This window comes from Condylura cristata, unplaced genomic scaffold, assembly GCF_000260355.1.
Source record: "Condylura cristata isolate star-nosed mole 26May11 unplaced genomic scaffold, ConCri1.0 scaffold00009, whole genome shotgun sequence".
Lineage (NCBI taxonomy): Eukaryota > Metazoa > Chordata > Mammalia > Eulipotyphla > Talpidae > Condylura > Condylura cristata.
This window is the reverse complement of record NW_004567110.1, coordinates 6,787,177-6,812,498: the sequence shown is the minus strand read 5'-3', so window position 1 is coordinate 6,812,498 and position 25,322 is coordinate 6,787,177. Positions and strand designations below refer to the sequence as shown.

Here is a 25,322-nt window from a genome sequence, read left to right as displayed (position 1 = left end):
TCTGCTCATTTTGCATGAGCGGATGCAAGAATTTAACCTCTGTCCTGCTAAATTCATGCACTGTATAGCATGTCAGTGGGTGTGCATCCTTCAATTGAATCATTTGAGTATAAGGCATAATTACAAAAAAGAAAAAGGTCAATAATTCCTTATTTTGAATATACTGTCTCCCTATCTTGGTGTCCACTCTCAGGAGTGATTTTAATGAGTGACAGGGATTTCTCACTGGCCTACTTCTCTCCAAATAACACACTTTGAACACCGGTGGATCTATTTAAGCTTAGGTGACTCACAAGGAATCACAAGCATACCAAGGTGGAGAGCTGCAGAAGCATGAGGCTGGGAAGAACATTTTCTTACATTATGCTCTTCCTTGTTGGCAGGGCTTGACTGACATGAGAAGTTGTAGCTGAGCTTTACAAAGCTCCAACCCACCATTCTTCTGGCTCACCCTCCCCTAGACCTGCCCATCTTTGGGGGGAGAGACATTCCCTTTCTTGACTGGCCCAGTGCCCCAAGCCATGGTGAGGCCATATTTTGATAACAATGTCTGTGTTCCTTGCCTGGAAGTCCCTGGCAGGTGGTGATGGTGATGCCCACCCATGAAGCACAGGCCTTATCACGGGCTGGGAAATTTACCATTGATTTGAAAATTTCAGAATTCTGCACAATTAATAGGTGAATCTGGTACTTCTGACTCTGAAAATGTGGGTTTGATGGGGCTGGAGGTAGCTAATTGGTCTGCTCTAAACAAAAAAGTGGTATGGTATCATTTGATGACCTAAGATAAAAATAGCAGGATTTTACAAACTAATGTCAAGGATGACAAAGGCATCTCACAAAGGCACTGTTTGAATAAGGGTTAGGTTTGCCCCACAGCGTCTTTGAAACCTGTCCTTTCTACCTGATGAGGTGGCCCAAATACTATTGCTCTTTCGGACCGTAATCAAGAGTAACCAGAACCTGAAACAGAATAATTTCTTTAAAAATAATTAGAAAAACATGGTCATGAAAATGATCAAGATATGTCTGATTCAGAAAATGAACGAGAGCATCCGAACCCCTGGTTCATGTCCCATGTCGATACCTCACTGCCCCCGAATGAGATATGGAGACAGTCAACACATTTGCAATGTCTCTGAGAAAAAAAAAAAAAAGTGTACCTTTTCAACATTTAATCCGTCAGAAAATTCATTGACTTGCCTAACTTACTTTGCCAAATTTAACTCTAACAGTTGATAAGAAGGAGCATTTCAAAGGTCATGCTGCATTTTTCCTGAAATCTTTTCAGTTTCCATATAATTTAAATTTTCTTCAGAAGTAGAGAAATCGGAGAGAAATTCTAGACATAAATAAAAACCAACTGTACTCAGCCAAAAGATTATCTAAAGTTTCCCTTGTGTGACAAATTCGTGTTTTTATAAAAGCTGCGACAGAAAAAAGTAACATTATATGAGTGTTTTGAAAATACTCAGCACACAAGTGATTCAGAGCAAGCACCAGGGAAGACAGCTATTATGATTAGGAAGAACTATCGGAGATATTATTATCACAGGAAAGGTGGGCAAAATTTGATCACTGCTATGTGTGGAAAATCTGAAGCTCTTGCAGTGTTGTTTAATTTATCATTGGGTTTCTTAGGACATGATCTCCAGTTTTGCCTGCTCTCTCTAGACCTGTGAGCATACAATGAAGTCCTTGACTGCTTATGCCAACAAGCCTCCTTTCTGGATACATGAGCCAAGGACAGTTCAAGGACTCACCACTCATCTGCAGTACCCCAAGAGGAAGTATTTTATGTGTTTGCTTATGCACTTTATTTTTACATATATGTAGAGACTGGGGATGATAATGTTGCCCTCCTTTCAATTTTTTTGGGCTGTCTATATGCGATGTGCACCTAGGTGCAGGTGTGTATACCTGTGCACGTATGGTTATGTGAGGCAAATAAAAGGTAAAAGAAGTTTCATGGTTTTAATTTTTCTTTTCCTTTTCTGCCTCCAAGGTATTTCTGCACAGCTGTATACTCCTTTCTAAGCAACCACTGGCCCATCCTCAACACAGTCCAAACTACAGAAAGAGGCACCATGAAACAACAGGTACAAGGTGCGACAGAAGTAGCCTGGGAAAAAGGAGAGTCAAGTTGGTCACAATGATCAAAGGAGGAAAGGAGACCTTTTCTCAAACAAACAAACAAACAAACAAACAAACAAACAAACAAACAAACAAACAAACAAACAAAAAGTATCCGAATGAAGCAGAAAGATAAGCAAAATTATTAAGAGGAAGAAAATTTCACTGTCATTGATAAGGCTTGATTTGAACACTCTACTGAAATGTTCACATAAAAGTACACATTCATAATCAGTTTTGCAGTCCACCGTAACCATGCCCTCATCTCATTCAAGATGAAGACTTGCTTCATTTTGAGTGGTGACGTTCTGAACGGCAAATTAACAGTCACTCTAAATAAGCGCGCGCGCGCCCATGTGATTGAACTTCTTAAGCATCAGTAAATGGCTTTGGATGCCTGGGAACGCCCATACATAATTGGAACTAACTGCCTTCCCATCCTAAGCTTCACCTGAGAGGCTCACCCTCAGAGAGGAATGAGGGCCACCTGCTGAGAACGTCATCTTGTAAGTGTTTTGGGTTAAAGTCTTTCATTCTGTAAAGAATACGCACAAGTCAGTAGCAGAGGTGAGCTCTATCATCAAGGCCGGCAGTTAAGGCAAACGTGCAGCGGCCACAAGCAAGACAAAGATGCAGATGACACAGCAAGACAGTTGTGCGAGACACAAAAGGAAAAATGTAAGGATCCAAACACAAACAGAGGCATTCAGCCTCCACCGTAACTATGGAGGTCAAAGAGGCAGGGAGATGCTCTCGGGTCCTAATCGGTTCAGCAAATGCTTAAAGTATACACAGAATTCTTGAGGGCAATTTCCAAATCCATATCTTGTTGTTGAGGCTCCTTTTTGGAATTTTTCATCTTAGAGAAGTAATTAGGCACAGATGCACGGCTTAACACTGGCAATGCCCACTACAATGTGGCTTATAGTTTATGGTAGGGACAAACTGAGAAAATAACCACCACCAACAAAAACGGTTAGCACATGCAATGGACTTGCATGCAGTTACAAAAAGCGGCACGGAAAAGGCCCCAGCAAAGAACGCTTCACATTATGTTACAAAGCAGCATATATAAAATGGTCCTTTTGGATGAAAGATCGTAGCATAAGTGTACAGACTCACACTCACGGAAGACTAGTGTGATGGAAGCCAAGTATCAACAGAAGTTCTAGTGCAAGAGGGGGGTCCCCAAGGAAGGGGGTTTCCTGCTTCCTTGCCCCACCCAAGGGAGAGTGGAGCTGAACAGGAAGGAGAAGAACCTGGAGAGGAGACCGAGGAGGAAGAGGATGGAGAACCAGATGGAGACCTGAGGGAGCAGACAGGTGAGGAAGCGGCTCTTGTTTTTGGCCCTGGACTAGGGGGGCACAGACGTGGGTGAGACCCGTGGGGAGGTGACTGTGGCCGCGTTTATCTTGATTTTGATTTTGCTCTTTTCCTCCCAGACTTGTCTGACTGCTTCTGGAAGGTGCTTTAGACTTGTGGTGGGTCTCAGGCCTTGCTTTGGGTCAACCCTGTTTGGCTGGTTATTTACCCGTGAGGACATGGGTAACTCTGAGTGCTTGATTTAAAAACCCTATTTTCTTTTCTGTGTTGCACACTCACTGTACTAAAGTTCCTTTCCATGAAAGGCTGAACCTATTTAGAGCGGGCAGTCTGGGGGTTCTGGGTACCTCTCTTCTTGCCCTGTAAGACACAGGGCTTCTGCTGCACGGACTTGGCTAGCCCGCGTGACTCGTGAACACACTTCTCTGAAGTGCAGCTGAAAAGATGTGTGTGTGCAGGGGTGCTACCTTGACGTGACTTGGCAGAGAAGGGGGTGGAATTTAGGATCCTCATCCTGAAACCACCGCTGTGCGAATGACCCACTTCCTTTTCCCCATTTTTTTTTTTTCATTCTTACAATTCTGAAAAATACCATTAGGTCAGCTACAGGGGCAAAACAGTCTCCTTACCTGGGGTCTTCCCTCAGTAAATATTTTTTCAACTCTATGAGGCACAGAAAAGTTGGCTTCACATAACACTGTTCAGGGTGTGTTTATAAGCAGATGTAGCCAGACATTGCCTGAATGAACTTGGTGTTCTCTAATTCACTCTTAAAAGGTGGACAGAGAACAGATTTAGTTACTCATGCATCTTTGTATTGTTCATACGCAACAAAGCCTTTTCTTCCCTACGTAATCAAGGGGACAATCCCCTTTCAGAAAGCAGACTTGAATGGTCCAAGCTTGGTCCTGAGAAGTGTGGGATAGAGGGGAGTGGTAAAAGAAGAGGTCTTAGAGTTTCACATAGTATATATATCTCAACAATTCTAAGCTGCATGGCTTTTTAAATTTTAATTTTAATGTCCCCAAATCAGAATGCATCCGACTCCCCAGTGGTCCTAAGGCCTTACGTTGGTTCTGCTTGCGATTGCTTCTTCTGGCCACCAGGGGGCAATATCAACCAGGGACACTTCAGATTGCATTTTCAGATTTTTTTTTTTCAATACCACATTCAGAAAGTGAATTCAGGCGGCAAAGTTATGCAGATTTCGTTTCAGAGTTCATTCCCTTTTCTTTTTTTCTATCTAACCCAATGCCAGGGTGTAGCCTTGTAGGATTCTTCTCTCCTTGCTGCTGGATGGGTTTTTATTTCTCTTCGTCCTTATTCTGAGGGTGTAAGCTCACTTTGGGGGAGGTGGAATTTGTGTTTCTTAATATTGGTTGATCTTTCTTTTCTTATCGATGCATAAAAAATGGTTATCATAGTCCAGGTTACCTTAACGTCAATCAAACATGGCGGCTGGATTAGAGATGAATGACCTCTGTTTGACCTCTAGGGGGGGCATTTTGTCTTTTGTCTGCAGAGTAGTAACGTTCCTCTGGGATACAATAAACCTATAGACACAAGCACACAGTAGATGCACATCCATACCATGCGCTCTTGACAGGCTTGAAGATCCTGAGGCTCTGAGATCTTTTCCTATATAATCTCTCTCCCTAACACTCCCCCTGTGCCTCCTACCACACTCAAGGTGCAAAGAAGCCATGAAGATAGTCGAGACTGTCTTCTTCACGCAGTGCTGTGGGCGTGGATCCCGCCCCCTCAAAGGGTTTGACTAAGCTCCATAGTCATTTCTCATTGTTTCCATTTCATCAGGTGTAAAATGACACTCGTAATAATTTATCACATCCACTTAATACTTGTCGTTTTTGTTTTAAGCTGTTTCTAACAGCTTAGAAGAGGGCCTGGTTTTCGATGACTCGCCAGTGATAGCTGCTTAGGGCAGGGCCTCTGCTCAGCAATGGCACAGCTGGCAGAGACCTCGACGAGGGGCATCTTCGTGGTGCCAGGGACATGAAGGGTGCTTCCTGGGGGTCTCTGGCTGCAGGCAGAGCCCACATCGGAAGGGGCAAGGCCAGACTGCCCCAGGGTGAAGCCTTGTATCCTCAGTGCTGCGCTTTGCTTCTCCTAAAATCCCTTCCCTTGGTCACAGAAATCAAGTTCACTCTGTCTCCCCTATGCCCATTCCTGCTGCAGCACCAGATGTCTGCAGATGAGAGGTAGACATGATTAAAACATGATTTGCATTAGGTAAAAATTAGAAATTATCGAAATCTGCAGGAATCAGGTCATTAGCAAAGCAAGTGCATCTCTAAGAATGAATGCAAAGGGTTTGTACAGCCGCGGACACAGCTATGCACACAGCTTCGCTGAGCAGGTTCTTCGCAAGACCACCTTGTTTTCCCAGCTCCTTCATTGTAACCAGGAAATAAAATGCACTTAATTTGGACTTTAGCCCTTAATTATATTATGTACATGTTATTGGCAAGGAGCAGCAGTAGAGTGAGGCAAAGAGTTTCTTTGTCTTGTTAGTACAAGGACCCAAAACAAATCAAATTGTGAACTGCGGGTGAAGGTTTTGACTTTGGAGTGTGTAACCTAAATTTAAGCAGCTAGCAAAGATACTCACGGGGAATGGCGCATGTGCACAGAAGTGTGAACTCCCTAAACCAAAGAAAGCAGCCTCTGCCAGGCAGCTGAGCAAACTCACAAAAAATTGCTCACCGAAGCTTTGCAGAGTATCAGATCAAACTCCTGAAGTGTGCTTGCAAATTCCCTGCTGTTCATGCCTGAGGCTCCTGCAGCCAAACGCCTCCTGTGCTCAGTCAGGGAAAGTCTGTTAGTTTCCAGCAGGGCAAAGGAGCAGCCTTGTTAAGCATGGATGGTATCTGCCTTAGCTTCCCACAACCCTTTTAGCTGGCATAGAGAGGGACACGGGAGAAAACATTAGCCTCACTCTGGCCAAGGCAGCCATTCTTGAACACTTAACCTAGTAAGGTCACCTGGAGCCTTTCATCATAACCCACGAGGGAGACATGCCCATAATCCTCAAAGCATAAAGAGGAACACAGTACATTGCTCAGAGAGGCTGCTTTACTTTCTGAAGGTCACACAGCAAGGAAGAGGCAGAGCTGGAATTTCAACCCAACTTTGATTCCACAGCTCATCCTCCAGCTGTTAGGCCCAGATGGGGGTCTCTGAGCCAGTGGACAGCTGACAAAGCGGGAGGACGGGTGTCTGCAACCTGAGAAAGACAAGGTTATGGCTGATGCTTCCATCAAGTTATTGGGTGCCCCCAGGCATTATGTACCAGGGTTGCAACTGCTGTGAATTCCCCTAAGAGCAAAGAGAGGTGGGTGCTAATGTACCCTGGGTGAATAAGCCCCGAGTGGAGGGGACTCCTTTGATGCTGCAGGTAAAGGGCTCTTTGTTCTTTGTGTCTTTTCCTTAAAGAGCAAAGCGGAAGCTCGCTTTATCTAACCAGCATCTCCTTTCAGGGCCTTCAGTCTGCTCATGATTTGCAAAAAAGAAAAGACAGGACCAAACCAACCAACCAAACACAAAAACAAACAGCAAACCAACCAACCAACCAGTAACACAGCCCCTGCTCGCTCTTGTCCCACCAGCATTTACCACCATTTACTTCAGAAAAAGAGCCGCTACAGTGACCCAGCTCTACCTTGTGCTCCAGGCTGGAGTCTTTAAACATCAGTGAGAAAGGCTTGATATGCTCTCTTCTCAATTTATCGCCACTCCGCAAGTCGATGGTATGTTCTATTCTCTTGTTAATTTCCTCAGGCCCAGACTGGACATGCAAAGCTTGTGCAAGATGGTTTGGAAGTAGATTTATTGAATTTCTTGTTAGGGCAGCCAGAGTCTAGGGGGAAAGCACATGCAAACACAATAAACCTGCTAGTCCCCTTTGGATGAAAAAGAAAAATGCAATGTTTTAGATCAGGTCGCATCGCAAACGGTCACAGCGTTCCATGCAGTTGTATTTAGTGAAACCTACAGCAGTTGATTAGGCAACATTTGGTTCAGAGAAACACAACCTGGCGAATGACCACAGGGAAAGGGACACTTTCTTTTCCTCTACGTCTACGTAGGTGCACTGAATTCCTTTGGTGCAGGTATTTGGAGACCTGTCAGCTTGGAAATTTCATCTAGGCTCTTTCTCTTACCAGGCACAACCTTGGTAGAGAGGAAGAGAACAGAGACAAATAATAAAAGTAAAATACGTCTGAAAGCCACAGGCATGTCCACCTCCAGGTCCCACATTTAGTGGGGTCTTTTCTTTAGTGGTGGTGGAGAGACTTGGGAGTCCATGGCTTGCTTTTACTAATATTACTATATTTTTGCATTATCATGGACAGACAGCAACTTAGGCTTCATAAAGATTGCTAGATTTTTACACTCCGTCAATGTGTTTTTCCCCATAGACCACTATATATCTATATGTTCATATAGATATATGTGTTTAGTTTCCTTCAGGCCAAAAATGCAAGCAGTCTCTCAGCATTTCACACAGCTAAACAGCACAAAGTGGGGAAAGGAGCAACTGGCCGTGGTGGTCTCGGGGAATGGCTGCATTGCTCACGAAGACACTTGGGATCAGCCGGGCGTCTCCGATCTTGGTGATTCAGCTGCAAGTGACAAGGTCAACTGGCTGGAAATGGCCAAATGCAATGCTTGCTCCAATTTAAGACAATTTCTTTGACCAAAAATGATGAAGTGCAGCTGAAGGGCTGTCAGGACAGGAACGCTCACCTCCTACCCCAAGAGAGTTCCCTGGGGTGAGACACAGGTTGTGGCATGCCTGTGGGGTGGGGAAGGGAAGCCCCCTACCCTTGCTCATTTTCACGGTGTCCACACTGCTCTGTCTCCCAAAGTGACATGCTAAGAACCCTGGAGAAGAGGGAGGAGTGTCCCATGGAGCCAGTGAGTGGGACAGAGTGCTTGGAGGCTTCCGCCAGAATCCTTCTATCTGTGAGCCTCAGAGAGATGTGCTCAAGAGCCACCAGCTGACCTGCAGCGGGGCACGTGCTCCAACTTCAGAGGCTGAGTCAGGGTTTTGACCTTGTGGAGCCTTCTAGCCCATTCTAGAAGGTCTCTGTTTGGCCCAGATAGACCCTTCATGGAGATAATCAATGCAACCTAAATTCTTCTAAAGAATTCTGAAGCAGGGCTTCAGCATGGGTAGAAATGGCTGAAACCCTCTTCTCCAGCCCCAGGATAAGGGATGGAGTTGCATGTGCCACATGAGAAAGTGAAGTAGGTGCTCTCAGGACCAAGGAGGCTGCCACAGAGAAAGAGACTGATTTATATAAGACACAGCAGCAGAAGTAGCGGCAAATACCTCAACTGCAGCTCTCTGTTTCATAACAGACATGTTTTCCCAACAAGAATGATATAATTGCAGAACAAAAGCTATTTTACATTGAATACCTTTAATAGAAGCACTATCTCCGTGTTTGGATTTACTTTGCAATAACCCGATAGCCCTCCCCTTCATTAGGAACAGCCATGAGATCTGACCACATGTTTACTGTAAACAAGGCAATGCTCCCAAACCAAAAATCCATGCCAACCGTTTTGATCCATTTCTAAGTATTATTGGGAAAATGTGTAGTAAATATTACACACTGATTTCCGGTTATACTGAACAAGTTATTTTACATAGATTAACAGGTTTCTCTTTTTAAATTTACAGCACCAGTGTGAGTGAGCTTGGGATCATGTTAAAAATAGTATACACTTTCAAGTAAGATTCCAGCCTTAAACGATCTCCAGAATGTTGAGCTTGTTCTTTCCCATAGACAACTTAGTTGGCTAGAAACAGAAAAGACACAGGGTGAAATGGAAGGAAATGGGAATTTTATGAGTAACTGCATGTAGCATACATATAATACATATATGTAATTAAATGTGTTTCAATGTATAATTTAAATGTATATAATCTTTATATATACTGATATGTCATGAGCAGTTTTAAATTTACTCTAGCTGGTATTTTCAGATATTTGATTTTTTGGCAAGTCCAACTGGAGCAACATTGTCAGGAGATATGGCTGGCCCTTCTTGTCTGGCGCCTCTTCACGGAAACACATCATAACCCAGATGTTTCCTAAGTTGGATCCATTCCTCCCTCAGGTATCTGAGAAATCACTTCAATCAGCCAGAGTGAAGCTCAAATGGGAACCAAATTCCCTTCAGAAGTCACATTTCTGATCAAAGGATCTTGTCAAGAATTTGGGGGTTCTGGTGAAACTTTACTTGGGGTCCCAAGCAATGTAAGTTGCATTTGAGTGGGGTGGGGAAGTTATAAATCCTCTTCAACTCATCATTTAGTTTATGGCCAGAAGTCTTTCCTCTGGGAATCATCTCTTCTCTTTGTCCAACTGAAAGCCCACTTTTTCTTCTAGGTCCTAGCACTTGCTCTAAAATGTGGGTATTTCTTAGTCAGCTTGTTTCAGCAAGTAAACTCTTCCCAAGGAGATTTCAGGCTGAAGGGGTACACTCTGTAGAAAGTCCAGTTTTGCTGAGTCAAACACTTTATCTGTGTGGATTACATATTCCAACTCACTCTCCGAAGCATCCCTTGAGTCAGTTGACTTAGCTTCAGCCTTGGAGTTCAGGGAACACACCACTCTTCACCAATACTCCTGCTTAATGCTTTTCCAGGAAATATGTTCTAAGGAAGAAGTCTTGATAAAATGGTTCTGCAGACCAATAAGTTCAGGATTGTCTCTTGTTGAGACAAGGGACTTTGTCCCCTTCATTCATCTGTCACATGCTTACAACAGTGCCTGTCACTAAGTAGCCATGATTTTTGAATGGAAAAAAAAAAATTCCTGTCTCCTCCTCAGAGTCGTTGTTTACCCTCTTTGCTCAAATCGCCTCCTTCATGCTTTATAAAATAACACTAAGCAGTGCTCTAGTCGCTGCTTTGGTCCTCCGATTCCACTCACTATCCCAATTCTGGTTTCTGGACAAGATCTATCCCTCTCTCATTGTGGCCCCTTCTAGTGTTTGAGGCTTTCTCCCACTGTTAATGGCTCTTCAGTCCCATCCATAACTCCGCAGGTGACATAGTTTCTGCAGTTGACAGAATGCTGTCTACATTGTCCACACCTGAAGTGGACTACTGCATAGAATAAGACCTAATGCACATGACATCTGACCTTGAACTAAAGCCCAGACACCTGGCACAACATAAAACAGAGTGGAGTCTTTTCTCCACTCTGTTGCCTGTTTTGAAACAATAGTCTCAAGTCTGCATGTCTCACTGTGACATAAAAAACCAATTCAGACACAGCTTCACTTATCCTCAGCACAGCTAGGACTGGGCGTGATATAATTGTGTGTTTGCCGGTCCTTACAGGTTCTGATCCCCTTGAGGGTCATACACTATGTTTTATCTATAACCATATCTCCAGGCTCTGGCATATTTGGTAGGTTGTTAATAATTAAATGTGGAATGTATGCGTGCATGAATGAAAAGTTTAATGACTTTATAAGGAGTTTATTCCTAGGGTATTGTTGACAATCTCTTGCCACCAAAATTTCCTTTAATATTTTACTGTTCTTCCCTAAATAGATTCCAAATTTGGAAAGATTCTGTTAACCAAACTGTATTTCTTAAGTAAAAGTAGCTTATTTTCACACCATTCAGTCAATGCCCTGTTTTTGATGAGCAGGAGAGAACAGGCAGGCCACAGTGGTTGGATGCAATCCCAGCCAAGAGCAAGAGCATGCTTGTCAGTAAGAGGCCCTCAGGCACTCGGATGCAGCCAGTGTTAGCCTAGTAGAGTTTCCCAGCATGCCTCCAGGGTGCCAGATGGGGGAGCCGGCACTAGAGTCCTGGGTGGGACCAATGTCTGCTCCTGTCCACTTGACTGTTTCCCTCTGGCCACCTTGAGGCCAAAGGCTGATGAAACCTTTGATGTGAGGGCTCATCTTTTAGCTCCTCTGGGTAGTGCAGATGGCAATCTTGAGATCTGGTTGTCAGTGAGGTCCATTGTGTGGGCTGGCTTGTTGCATATTTGGAAAAGATCTAGAGAGGAGCTCACTGAGCATGCTCAGGGTCTGGCTGTGGCCTCAGCCTCCTCTTCTGAATGCTCAACTTTCCAAGTTGCTGCTGGTTTCAGCCTTAGGTAGCAATCTGCACTCAGAAGGGGGTGGGGCTTGTGACTTCTGCAACCCCTTCTGGGTCACCCACACTGTCACTCCATGATCACACACTAGCTTTGTTTGGGTGAGGTTTGAACAAATGGTCAACCAAAAGTCCTGCTGACCAATGAGAGCTTTCAGTAAGGGGCCTTGGAATCCAGACAGAATGTCCAGCATTTTTTGTCTCTGAGCCCTGGCCTGAGGACTTCCGAGCCAGGTTAACCCAGGACAAGTGGTGTCTGACTCTGATACTTGCCTGGCTCTGTTTAACCTAGCCTGAATGAGAGCACATGGGATTACTTACCCTCATGTTATACCTGGAGTTCCTCACAAAGATGCCAGTCTCAGTTTGGGAATATAATTGTGCCCAGTCATTACACACTTGAGCCATTTTTCATCAAGAAGAGTAGTTAGACTTCTGCAAAATTAGCTGGACTATGACTTGTCATATCCACTCAGATGTGGTCATTGTGAAGCCACTGGACTTGAGGCAAGCTGCCCACTGAACATTTAGCTTTCAAAATATCACACCCACAGTCATGTGTAGGACAGAGAGAAACCATAGCATTGACCTTACCTCAGGTCAGGGGTGGGGTGAGTAGGAAGGAGGGAGGGGCAAGCGGGGGTAGAGATGGCTGCTGACCTCACCCAGGAGCTGGGAAGAGTGAAGCAGGCACGTTCACAGTTTGGGGGCTACAGGATAGTGTAGGAGTCAAAGTGCTTGGGCGCTGGAACGATGAGGCTGAAATGTCAGAAGAGAGGAGACCACAGTCCTGTGGGCCAAATGATCTTGGGTTGGTCGCTTCAGGAATTTCAGTTCCGGAAATGATTAATCAAATTTTTATCAGGACATCCGTTACTCAGCTTTCTGGTGAATATCAAAGAAGTAGATTTTTCAGAAATGTCAACATTGTTGAGAAAATGAAAATGTGTGTGTGTTTATAAGTATACATGTTTCTCTTTCTCTGTGTTTTCATAGCCAAAATTGAGAGCATACTGAATACATGCGTTATCTAAACTTTTAGCTCTTTCAGGGCTCTGAAACAATTTTTCATTTAGGAGTATGAAATAGGTATTGTGAGTGGCTGATAAATTGCTTGTGTCTAGTGTTATAAGCCTATTGGCCTGAGTTTTCTCAGAGACTGGTTAAACTACTTTCTAATTAAATTCAGTTATAGATGTTTTCCTTAATTTGGTTGCAATAGAGCTCCACCTGACTGCCTGTCAAGAATCCAACTTCTCTCCCTTTTTACCAAGTGGGGAAAGAAGAAACTGCTGATTTAAAGTAAAAATGTTATGTCTCTGGACTTCGTGGCTTCTGCTTTCTCTTAATCTAAATTTTCAGCCACATGCTTTTCTATTGGAATTGTCTAATTAGTTTAACTTTTCTGTGCTGTTGTTATTCTCAGTGCTTGTCTCAGAGTTTATCCCCTTATGAGCGCTCCTGTGTTTCAGTCCTTCCAAGTCAAACCCTGGGTGTGGCACCGAACACAGTGCTTGTGAACCCTCATGCCTCATGATGTGAAAAGATCCTTTGTGGAACTGGAGGGGGCTGAAAAGTCATGAGAGGAAAAGACACAACTGAATTTAATGGCTCATGACCTGGAATTCACAATAGTAGTTTAGGGATCTGAGAGATGTAAGAGGATTCCTAAGAGAACTTTCAAAAGTTGCATCAATACCCAAGCTCATTACCACTAGAAACGTTTTTTGATTCAAGGTGAAGTAAAAACAAGCATATATGGAAATAGTTAAGATGAGGTTGTGCGGGCTCATGGAGGTTGTGTCTGTGCTCTGGACTGGAATGAAGTCCCCAGAGTGACAGCCCTCATTGTCTTGTGCATGTACCCAACCCCTTAAAAAATTGGGGATCCACTTTCATTTATAGCAAATGCAATGCTGTTTGGCAAGAACAACCTTCACACCTGTGAATTGTATCATGTCAAAACAATCAAGGCAATCCTTGGTGGAGAAAAGAGGAGAGAATCTTGTGACCAAAGCAGGAATTTACAACAAAGATCGTGAGCCAACTTTTTGGCAAAATTGGCATTAAGTTGGCAAAAACTTAAATCTTCGTGTTTTGTTTTCAAAAGGAGAAAATGAAGTCAGGAAAACAAATCCAGATATTTTAGCACTTTCACTTCCCATCCACACATATTTCAAATACCATGCATTTATTGGTTCCAGTTTCTTGGACCATAATTCTCCAAGTCCCTCAACAATTGCTTAGTCCCTCATGAAAGCAGAGTCCACCTAGTTTTGCAAAGTTTCAGCCGGTCGTGGACTCTGAGCTGCATGCTCGTTGTGCACCTGCCGAAGGAAATGCTCATTTCCAGGCCTGCAATTCCACATGAGTCAGAGCAGCTCAAGCATCTCTGCTTGAACTCCCCACCTTCTTCTACCCAAGAACTTCAGAGAGAGGAAGGATGATTAGTCAATGTTAATGCTTCAAATTGTTTACTTAATCTACTCAACGCTCCCTGGAAGGCTTCAAATCCACTTGTCTTTCTGAAGAGAGTGTAAAACCAGATCCTGCAATGACACTCCCTGGCAGAAGTCAGCTGTTATCTTCAACATCAGGGCTAAGGACAGCCTGGCTGTCTTGTTAGAAAAAGCCATGTCACCGGAAGAGTACAGATTTATTCCAGGGGGATAGCCAAACTCTCCATGTTCTCTACTGCAAAGCCTGCAAATTTCCCATCCAATGAACTTCAAACCTTAATTGGATGTTAAATAATTAAAATAAATGACCTATGCTGAAAAACTGGCCTGTGATTTCTGTATAATAAGACTGAACATGGACATTTAGGTAATAGCAGTTTATGGAGAAGCAGTAAACTCTGAAAACATGCCCAGTATTTCAAGTATTTTTAGGGCTGAGAATTTCGGGTAGGAGTTCTCAGTGGGAAAAGCCGTGGAACTCAGGCTGAGATGGTGGAATTGCCACGCCCCATTTCCTGGGGTTCTGTCTCCTCCTCCTTAGACTAATCTGCTTGTCTGTGGACAGGAACAGTCAGTTCTTTCAGCAGGTCTTCCCAGATTACTTCCCTCATTTTTTCCCCACAACACAACGCTGTCCAACAATAAAGACAGCTGTTGATGGAGCTCCTTGGCTCCATCAGCTCTTCTGTAGCTCCACCCCTAGCAGCTAGCACAGCACCTGGCAAATTGAAGTTATTCAGTGAGTAGTTGGCAAAAGAGTGACTGAATGAATGAGGGACCAAATAAACATCTTGGGTGAACCTTGTCCAAAATGGATGAGGTACAATGACTTGAACTTAGAGGATCCTTTAAAAATAAAACAAACCAACAAGCCAAAAAACAAAACAAAACAAAACACTGAGGTATTTTTGTATGTGCAAAAAAGGCTTGTGCCACTTAGCTCGAGAGTCATTCTTCTGGAGCACAAGCAGAAATATCAGAAATCCATGTCACACAAAAGAACCCGAACGTGATTGTGTTGAGAAGAGACCTGAGAGAAGCAGAGTATGCTGATGTTTCTAACCAGGCTTGGGTGTTTAATCTCCACAAAATCAAAACTCAGTTGTCTAGAATGCTGAGAGGCAACCCCCCCACCCTTTTTATGGTTTTAACTCTTATTCTGAAATTGACAATAATATGCCAAGAAAATTCACAAGGGTAACCATTATGTTGAATGCTCCAGGCTCACTGGAACATTCCTGGGGAATTACTTGCAAGCTCTGGTGTTTTGGATGTCAGGTTGCCTAGTGCAGGGGTACACTCAGATTCCCAGCTTGCATCCCCAGATTCCCAGCTTGCATCCAAGGCTGAGGATCGGGATGGGGCAATTCTGAGCTGAGAGGAAGTGGCAGGACCTACCGCCCAGGTCGGTGCTGCTTTGTCCAGCTGAGAACCCTGGGGCCCAGGGGGGGGAGGTCACAGCTCATGGCCTGGTACTGGCCATTGAGACATGAGCATTACCCCGCACTTCTCCTGAGCTCTCCCCACTACCCTGTGGACAAATTTCGGCCTTGCACAGATTTGCCTCAAAATCACAAGACTCACAGCTTACATGACTAACAGATTTACTGGACTCATCAGCATTCGGTCGATTTGAGGGTTTAACCAGCCAGGGGATCCCTATGTGAATTCTCTTTTCTTTCCATGGGTACTGAAAACAGGATCTAACAAAAGTCCCAGTGGGAATGGTGAAAGTAGAGGAACCTAAATATATTCTTAAATCTCGCTTTGCAGCCTGGCCAGCTGCATTCCTTTCCATCTTCCTCTTCTTGTCTAAACATTCTCCAAGCGTGTGGGACTCAATCAAGTGGCTGGGTGCTGGTTTTATCACCAGACAGGAGATGGCCCATCCCATGCAAACGACGATCACAACAGGGTACTCAGGGATGAGACGCTACCTGGAAGGAAAGAACTGGCTAGAGGAGAATCTGATCACTTTTTGGAGCTTTCACAGAAAATTTCTAAATATTCCTGGTGATCAAGTCTCACATCCTCAGAGGTGAATGTGCATGCGTGCACACACACACACCGATGCACACAATCTTTTCGGATCAACTGACCTGGAGACAAGGTAGGTGAAAACCCAGCATATACTTTCAGTCCACAAAGAGGAGGCTGTGTAGCCTAATGGTCTTTGGAGAGAGTCACCATCGGTTCTAGTGTTGGCCGTGCTTCCTGCTGGCTGCCTGTCCATCAGGGAATGGATCAATCTCTATGCACCACAGTTTTATCATTTGCAAAACAGTCACATGACACCCTGTCAGATTGGTGTGAGAATTAAATAGAAAGGGAGTGCATGGTGCTTCTGACATGGTCCCTGACCCCAAAGTCCCCACTCTATAGGCATTGTGGAAGCCATGGACAGTGTATTCCAGGTGACAGCACACTCACTTTCAGTTTTGTTTTTTTTTTTTTTTTGTTTGCTTTGAGTCTAGGCATTCCATGTATGATAGCACCAGACATCTTGGTGCATAGATTTAGTTCACTCTTGTAATAAAGACCAGAGTCAGGCCCTTGGGTAGAGATGAGAGGACACAATGGTCATAGCATATGTATGCATTTCTCCAGGTAATTCTGGTTAGAGGATGGAGGAGTGATAGACAATGCCTGGACTCTGATGCCATTATCAATGTGAATGGTGGCTGGGATGGGGGACGACTTTGGAATACATGAAGGGTGGATGCCAGGCCCTGAGGGGCTTTGCTTCTGAAAGGGTGGCTTTTGGCATAGCACTTGTCACAAAAATCAAGTTAAAATGATTGATTCCTCACACAAAACATTTTAGAGCAACATAAAGCCTTCACCTTTTAGGAGCCTCTTATAAATCATAAGTCTAAGATGCAGTTTGTCTGACAAGTCCATTTCTGGCCCCTATTATCCATTCTCTAAAAGGCAGCCAAAGAGAGCTCTCAAACATCTAAATTAGATCATGTCAGTGCCCTGCTTTAAACCTTTCTATCATTTCCCAACATGCCAAATCAGCCTGACCTAGAGGCTCGAACTCCCATCTCGATCCTTCATCTCTAACCCTTTTCTCCCAATCTCAGTATGCTCTGGGCACTTGGGTCTTTTTATTCTTCTAACTCAGCAAACTTTCTTCCAGCTCAGAACCTTCATACTTGCTGGTTCCTCTGACTACAATGCTCTTCTCCTGGAGATTAGCACGTAGAGTCCTGTCAGCATTCAAATCTAGTTTTCAGAGTCTGATCCCCTCTGCAGTGATTAGAACTGCTTCCTGGACATGTCCCTCTTTCCCAGGTTTTTGTTAATTGTCTGAATATCTCATTCTCTTAAGATATAACCTTCTGGAGACAGGGGCCAAGTCTGTCTTCTCACTACTAGATCCCAGCACCTAGAATCGTAGTGTCTATGAAGTAACTATGAGCAAGAGCTCAAGCCCACAAATAGATTTCGGTTTATAGCATGAGCCTAGAGGGACAAAATATAATTAATATGAGGATATTTTTCTTAGTCTTTGTTTTCATCCTTAATTTTGTCCTTATTCTGTAAAATTCAAGGACCATGGTGATGACTTATCAACCACTGATCCTAAACTTCCTGGAAATTTCTCCTACATGCCAACATCTTCACATCTGGTCTACCTCAGCTATCTACTTCTACTGTGGTAACCTTAATTTTAAACAGTCCACCCATGATTATAAATTGCTTGCCCTCTGGTTTTCTAACATTTATTCCACACAGAGTCTCAGAGCATAGGGAACCTTACTGGTAACAGATGTCGGGCTCAGGGAGCCAAGGTTTCAAATCCTGTGGACAGAAGATCTACATGTTGGAAACCAAAGATGCAAACTCTGGGTGCTGAGGGTGACCGAGAGCAACCTGGACATCAGAACCCAGACTGAGCTGAACCAGCATTTTTAACTCAGTGGACACAGATGTAGGGGGCAGAGAAGATGCATGATATTGAAACCAAGAGATTGTCTTCAGGGATAGTCAGGGGTTGGAAGATTCACGTAGGGGGAAGAATCCTCAGTTCCTCAGTGACTAAGCATCCTGACTTCTCTTACTCTTGCAAAACACTGGCAGACTCCTGAAATGAGTAGAGGCAGGGGACAGAGGAATTTGGGTTCTTCCTGACTCAGAGCTCAGCTCTCTGATCACTATGTCAATCTGCCTTTATTTCACCACGTCATTCAATATGAATCTTACTAACGTGGTTTTCCAACCCAATCCCCATTTCCAGGTCTCAGTCTTCATCTTGGATGCCTTGGTTATACATGCTGCTTCTGAGCCTTCGCTCCTTCTCAAAAGTCTCTCTAGGTTTCCATGACACCACATTTCCTAATTCTCTTCTGACTATGTTTACTATGTTTACTTCCACTGTCTCTCATGGGATCCTCACCCTCTTTCAACTCTTCTGGTGTGTCCTGTGTCTCCTTACTTTTAATAGATATCTATAGACCCAACAGTGCTCTTCTCCACTCTCATAACATCAACTAGCACTCAAATGCTCGAGACTGCCAGATTCATATCCCTCTCAAGGTTCTTTTATGTCTGAGTTTCAAAAATGTGTATTTAACAGCCTTTTGAATATCTCTTTCTAGATTTCTCCCATGTGCCTCAAATCATATATCCCAAAACAAATTCCTAGTCTTTCCTATCCAATTTCCTTCTAGTGCCACATTCCTTTTTTTAGGGAGTAGTTTTACCACCCACCCAGTCCCCAGGTTCCCCTAGGAGCCCAACTTGACTGGTTCCTCTCCCTTTCAACCTACATCTACCATTTCATTCATTCATTCATTCTTTTATTCACTCATTCTTCATTCAAGAAACTGCATTGAGTCTTGTTACTTACCAAGTATTACTCTAATTGTGGATCAGCCAATAGCAAATGAAGAAGTATAATCCCTGTCTTCATGAAGCATATGAACTTCTAGCTGACCTTAACACTTCAGTGTTTCTTTCCTCCACCCCTCCTTTTTTATTACTAGCAGAAGATGGCATGTAATAGATGCTCAATTAATCTTTATAGGGTGAATGATTACATGAGAATGTAGCTATCTGAACATCTGCTGTCTTTATGGCACAGATTATGGCACAGCATACCAATGTCATTAAAATATTTCTGAGCATACATTATGAATCAATTGAAGTCACAACATCTGTCTAATTTAGCATTAGGGCATTTTATTTATGCTATGCAAATACTCAGATGGTCTGTACTTCTCTTGGGACTGATAGGGTGTTTGGCAGAGCACAGGCCCAGCCTGACCAATTTTTGATCTATTCCAGGCATACATTATGTCTCTGAATTACACATTGGGTGGGCTGACTCTAGAGTTAAGTCAAAGTGCAAACTCTGAGTGCTTATGACCATTTTAATCAACTCAGTTATTTCTGAAATGTTATTACTGTTTCATTGTGCTTTATGAATATCAGCATTTGCTAGCTTTTAAGTGTGAAGACATCACCATAAATTGAGATTGCTCATGTTGAAGATGACGCATGATGTGGGTTGTACCCAGGTGACACTCAGGCATTGTAGGAAATAAACACCGAGAATGGTAAACTTTGACTAATACCAACAAATGTTATAATAACTATTTGATGACATAATCAGCAAAGCTGATTCTTATACAATTCTACCAGATCAATCAGTCATAGGATAAAACCAAGCATCTACCCTGCCCGCTCTTGGTTCTCAGTCATTACTAGCAAGGTTACATACAACGGAGACTAGAACCATTAAAGAATTACCCCAATTTCCACAATTACCTTAATTGGAAAGAATGTTGCAAATGGAAAGACCAAACATAAAAGGAGAACAAAAAATCCAGGGGAGAGCAATGTAGACAGGGAAGTTACTGAGATATTCAGGGGGAGGCATGCACTTTTGATTTCTAAATAACCAACATTCAGGCTTATACTAGTAATAGGCAGAGGAGGCAGAGAGAGTCCTGTCAGCTGGCCATGCATCTCCTCCTGGAAGTGTAACAGACCATCGTTGTTTAGAATAGCAAACCTCACCATGTACACCAATTGAGGAATGGAAAGAACCAGGCATCAAAATCATTGCTGATTTTTTCAGGCATAAAAATTTGGGTGAAATTAAACACTCAGTGAAGAATAGGGAAGGATAGACTTTTGAAGGCATGCAGGTAGAGTTTAAACTGCAGCTTTCTCTGATAAGACCTTGCATTGTTCCACCAGAGGAATTGCTCTGTGGCTCCCTGACAGAGACCTGGGAGGGAGCTGAAGTGAACTTGGCTTCAGAGTTTCCCATTAATCTTTCAAATGCAGAAGAAAGAGGGAAAAATTTGGGAGTATGTTAATCTTTTCTATTTATAAATGTCTTCAAATGGATTTTCTTACCTATAAGTTAATGGGAAATATTCAGTTCCATGGATTAAAACAATTAAGCCACATATATCTCCACAAACCCTAGATATCATCTGTTTGTAAATTCACTGTACTCTCAAATTTTGCTTAGTTCAGGAGTGTCAGATATCTAAGTTTTATGATTATGATTATTATTTTTTTGGTGTGTGTTTCTTAAAAAAAAAGTATGATGAAGACACCACTTCTAACATAATTTTATTTTTTGTGTGTGTTCCTTTAAAGATGCCATGTAACTTACATGGGTTCAACCCAGTGTGCATCATCTACATGGCTAAAGGGAAAATCTTTATTAGAGCTGGTGATTTAGTCTGTCCTGGGAGAACATTTCTGAATCCACCTTGGACCAGCCTCAGTTTTCTAGTGCGTCTTGGAGTCTGAGGTTCCCTGGGATTAGTCTGACTCCAGTATTAAAAGAAATATGTTTAAAACAATAATTTTATTATTGGTGATTTATGAACTCCCTTGTATAAGATGCAAAATCATACTATGGGAGAGTAGAATTATGTGGGCAGCTTTGAAGCTGCAAGCTATTCCTAAATGCCCTAACCTTCATCTTGGGCATTGCTGGTGTTGCATTCCTATTCCCCCATCACAGTATTCTCCTGATTCTAAATTTCTGAAGACAACTCAGAAATCCTGTCTAGCCAACTACCTGAAAATCAGCATTATCAAGAACTTGGCCTTTACCTCGCTAGTTTAATAACATCAGCTTTATCTTATACAGCAGGAGTAATTTCTTTTTTAGTAAAATTGTAATTCAGCTTCACATGACATTTATTTTTAGCTAACTTAAAGAAAAGGGGAGGGTGTTGAGAACCTGCTGGTATTTCTGGCAGTTTCTGAAAGTTGTATCCATAGGTTAATTATGTCCTAAGGTGATATGTTTAAATATTCGAAATTATGGTGGGCAGCAGAGAAAAGGTTAAAGATGAGTCAATTTTCTCTGAGGTGCCTGGATTGAAGTTGTATTGGAGCATGCGTTTATGGCTACCCAGAAGAAGAAAGCTAGCACTTACATTCTGTTTCCCCACGATGTTATCAAATGGCAGCTCAGGACTCCAGGATCCTTCTGTGAACGTGGCCCCGCTGTTTCTCCTATCGGAGGAGCTCACGGACTCCTTGACAATGTCTTCAGGCAAGGACAGAAGACTCTCCTCAGGCTGCTTAATTAAGTAGGTCTCTATATTATGCTTCCTCAGGAATTCGTTCCTCTCTTTACCGTGACCCTCTTCCACATTATAGTCACCGTTGAGGCAGTCCAGTGTGGCTTTAGAAATATGAATCCTCCTGTGAGCACAACATAGATCATTAAATACTCCTGTGTCTGCCAACCCTGTATTTTTCCTGTGCAAAGCCAATATCAGGACTGCACATGGTACTAACAGGGCATGTTCTTAAGGACAATATTGTTGCCCTAAAAAAGCAGAAAGAATGAAAGAAAACAAAAGCATCAGCCAATGAGCAGTATAGGGCTGATTTCATCCCAAGGAAAATGCAGCCTCTGATAAATACAAATTTATGGAGCCACACTTCAAAACTTTTGATTTTTCTTGCGATTGCCATCTTAATCCCAGAAAACTTTAGGAATCAGTGATTTTTTTGATAGTGTTGATTGTATGGTAACACATTCCATCAATGTTTTTGAACCCAGTGACAATTCTTGTTCAAATCATCATGACATAACAGGTCTCTTAGTGTCACAGAACTTTTCCTATCATTTCAACTGTCATACATTTGTGTCTGTGTCTTCAATCCTGTCTATATTCTTCTGAAGAGCAAAAGTAGTTACTTAAAGTCCACAGGACTTCATGGAAGGTTGTTTTGGAAAACCACTATCATGTAATTTCCCCTCTACCTGTATATTGCAAGAGAAAAGAGAACAAAGCTATGAACATACACATAGGCTGGCAGCTGGCTAGGCTCACACACAAATTAAGCCACTCATTCCTGCACAATCACTGCTTCTATAGCTCGTGATTCTAGGTTCTTTTCTTAGCAATAGAGGATATCAAGGGCCTTAAGGATCAGAGTTGAACTTCACAATGAAAAATACTTTTTTAAAAAGACTTATTTTATTTATTCATTCAAGAAATGGGGTGTGTGGGGTGCATGTGAGAGGATTCACCAGAGACAGAGTGGGGAGCAGAACAGGCAGATTGACTGAAATACACTGTTGAGTGGAGCAGCTGGCAAGGCAGGAGAGATCTGCTGTGCTATGTGGGTCACTTCCTAGACTAGAGATCAAACTCATGCTGCAGTGGCAGGCAATAGCTTCATTGTGCTGAATTTTAACCCTTTGTGCCACCAGGGAGGCCCTTAATGTAAATTTTTTCCAGGAAAGAATCTTTCTGTCCTCATAACTGTGCAACTCAATCAGATTCTTTATTGTGCTATTCTGGTGGTTATGAACATGGACTCTTTGGCCAGACTTTCTGGATTGAAAGCATAGCTTGACAAGGTATGTTCCTTTACCTTTCTGCGAGTCTAATTTCTCATAAAAATAAGAAAAATTATAGAACCCATCTTTTAGGGTCATTGTGACTATTTTAAGGTTGATTTGTGTAAAGCAGTCAGCATGCATGATGCATTATATGTACACTCCACAAGCACATTCAAAGTACATTATTAGGAGTATTCTCAAAAATACTCTTCTGATTGCATCCTGTTGCTTATTACATGTTCACTCAAAGTAGATAGGGTGCAGCCTAAATTATAAACAAGACCACTAAAGTATCTCTGTTCTGCACTGTGTCAATTCTAACCTCATTTTCTGACACTTCTCTGCTATAGAACTCTATATTCTCTCAGCTGGTCAAGAAGTTGGCATTTCTTCAAATGCAAAGTGCTATTTCATGCCTACTTAACTCAGAACAAACCATTCTCTCGGCCTAGAAAGCCAAGCCCATGTTGTTTACATGACCATTTCCTATCCCCCAAAGCAGCTCAGACGTCATGTCATCAGACCTCAGTGTTCCCTTTGGTGAATGAACAAGGCAAATGCTTAAATATTTTACTTGTGGTGATTCTAGAAACAAGGAAGAAAATGTTGGTTTTTAGAGTGGTATTTCCAAATGCATGCTACTTTTAATACTACTTCTACTTCCCCCTGTTATCCTTCTAACCTATCCTGCCAGATTTCTGCTTACAAAGGGAATAATTGGCTGCAAAGGACATGTAAAGAAACAGAAGCTAAAAACAGTGCTTTTCTGATTAAGACATATTGTACTTTGTTTTCCAAATAAGTATCATTGAATAGTCATTGATTTCAAGGGTGAGCTATTAAGAAAAAAAAAAAAAAAAGTCAATGATGTCTCTTGAGAAATGTGATGAATAAGTTCCAAATATCATCATGATGAATTTTGTTGATACACAAGTACTCAATAATGCAGGCCTAGAACAGAAATGTTCTTTGGCCTTTCATGGCATGGTGCCCTCATCTTCTCTCTCACATCAAACCCAGCGTTAGGTGTCAGAATTCTGTGCCTTCTTCTCTCAGGCAAAACAAAAACTCCCAGAAAGGTTTGGTGAAGTCTGGTGACTGAATTTCTTCTCAAATAATTAAGTGAAATATCACTCCCTTTTGGTATTTTCTTTAGATTTTACATTTTATTATTTTGCTTAGTGCTCGGGGACTAACATTGCATATACTAAATCAATATTATGTTTTCTATAGTAAAAGACAAAGACATCTTCACTTTCACTTATTACTGAATCTTCTGCTGAAGTTCTAATCAATAGCTGGTTAAATATTTTGATGGAACTGGGTTTTCGATGTTCCTTTTCAACCTGGCCACTACCTTGAGCATTGGAGTAAGGTATTTGCAGATGAGCTTCTGGTGATTACATTTCCTTCTAAGGAAATGAGTCAGTTCTCAGCCAATATTGCTACATATTAAATGTAAATCTGACATTTTCTGTAATTTTAAATGCCAGGATATATGATTGGAAATAACAGTCATGTTAGTAAATAAGATCTAACAATTGGTAACACCTATTTTACATAAATATTATCTTGTAAACAAAGGCATCACAAAATGATTGGCTCTATGGATTATCTCTTATACTTTCCATTCGTCCAACAACTCTTAGGTGAGAGATATTTTCCCTCCTCATTTTGGGGATGGTGAAACTGGCCTGAGGCCAGTGAGCAAGTAACTAGCTCAAAGTCATAGTGCTGTAGGTGGCTGTGCTGGATTAAGACAGGACTTTGATTCCAAGACCCTGTGCCGTTGAACCACTTGGTGCAATCACAACAACAACGAATATTCACTGAGCAAAGGACAAGGGGCTTCACTTGCTTTATCTTAGTCAACCAAAGCCCCAGGACAGTGGTCCTCAAAGTGTGGGATCAAGGCCAGTAGCATTACATGGGGACTTGTTAGAGGGACAAGTTTTGGGTTTTACCCCAGACATAATCATCACATAAACCCTGAATGTGGGCCGGGCCATCAATGGTTGAACAAGCCCTCCCGGTGACTCAGATATAGGCTGAAACTTGAGAATCACTTTGTAGGAATGCAAGGCTCGGAGAGATTCAAGAACTTGATTAAGGCTACATGGCTGCTGTCCTTGGCAAAGAAAGGGTTTTAATCAATTTTGTATGTCTCTGGAATGTAGACCACCAACCACCGTGCCCTTCCCTTCTTCCCTCTGTCCTGTGCTCCATGCATCCTGCTAGTTCTGGGGACACAGTGAGGGTCTGGAGTTTCACAATGACAGGACAATCCTGCGCAAAGTGAACTGATAGTTTGACAAAGGGAGGCAATAATGTGTAGTGAGCACTTAACAGCTGTTTATTGGCATGTTTAATTTCTTTGAGCCTCAGTTCCTTAGAAATGGAAGCTAATATTGATTAC

The 25,322-nt window shown here is 42.6% G+C and overlaps 1 protein-coding gene across 2 annotated transcripts in view; it reads right to left on the bottom strand.

The window, feature by feature from the left end:
• The window catches only part of ADCY8 (adenylate cyclase 8 (brain)), a 157,334-nt gene that overhangs the window by 52,169 nt on the left and 79,843 nt on the right, over positions 1-25,322 (bottom strand). For both annotated transcript variants that reach the window (XM_004679589.1, XM_004679590.2), the window contains exons 7-8: positions 21,483-21,753; positions 7,136-7,333 (exon numbers count right to left, since the gene is read on the bottom strand). In XM_004679589.1, coding sequence (XP_004679646.1) covers positions 7,136-7,333; positions 21,483-21,753 — 469 coding nt within the window. The remainder of the gene's footprint in view (positions 1-7,135; positions 7,334-21,482; positions 21,754-25,322) is intronic.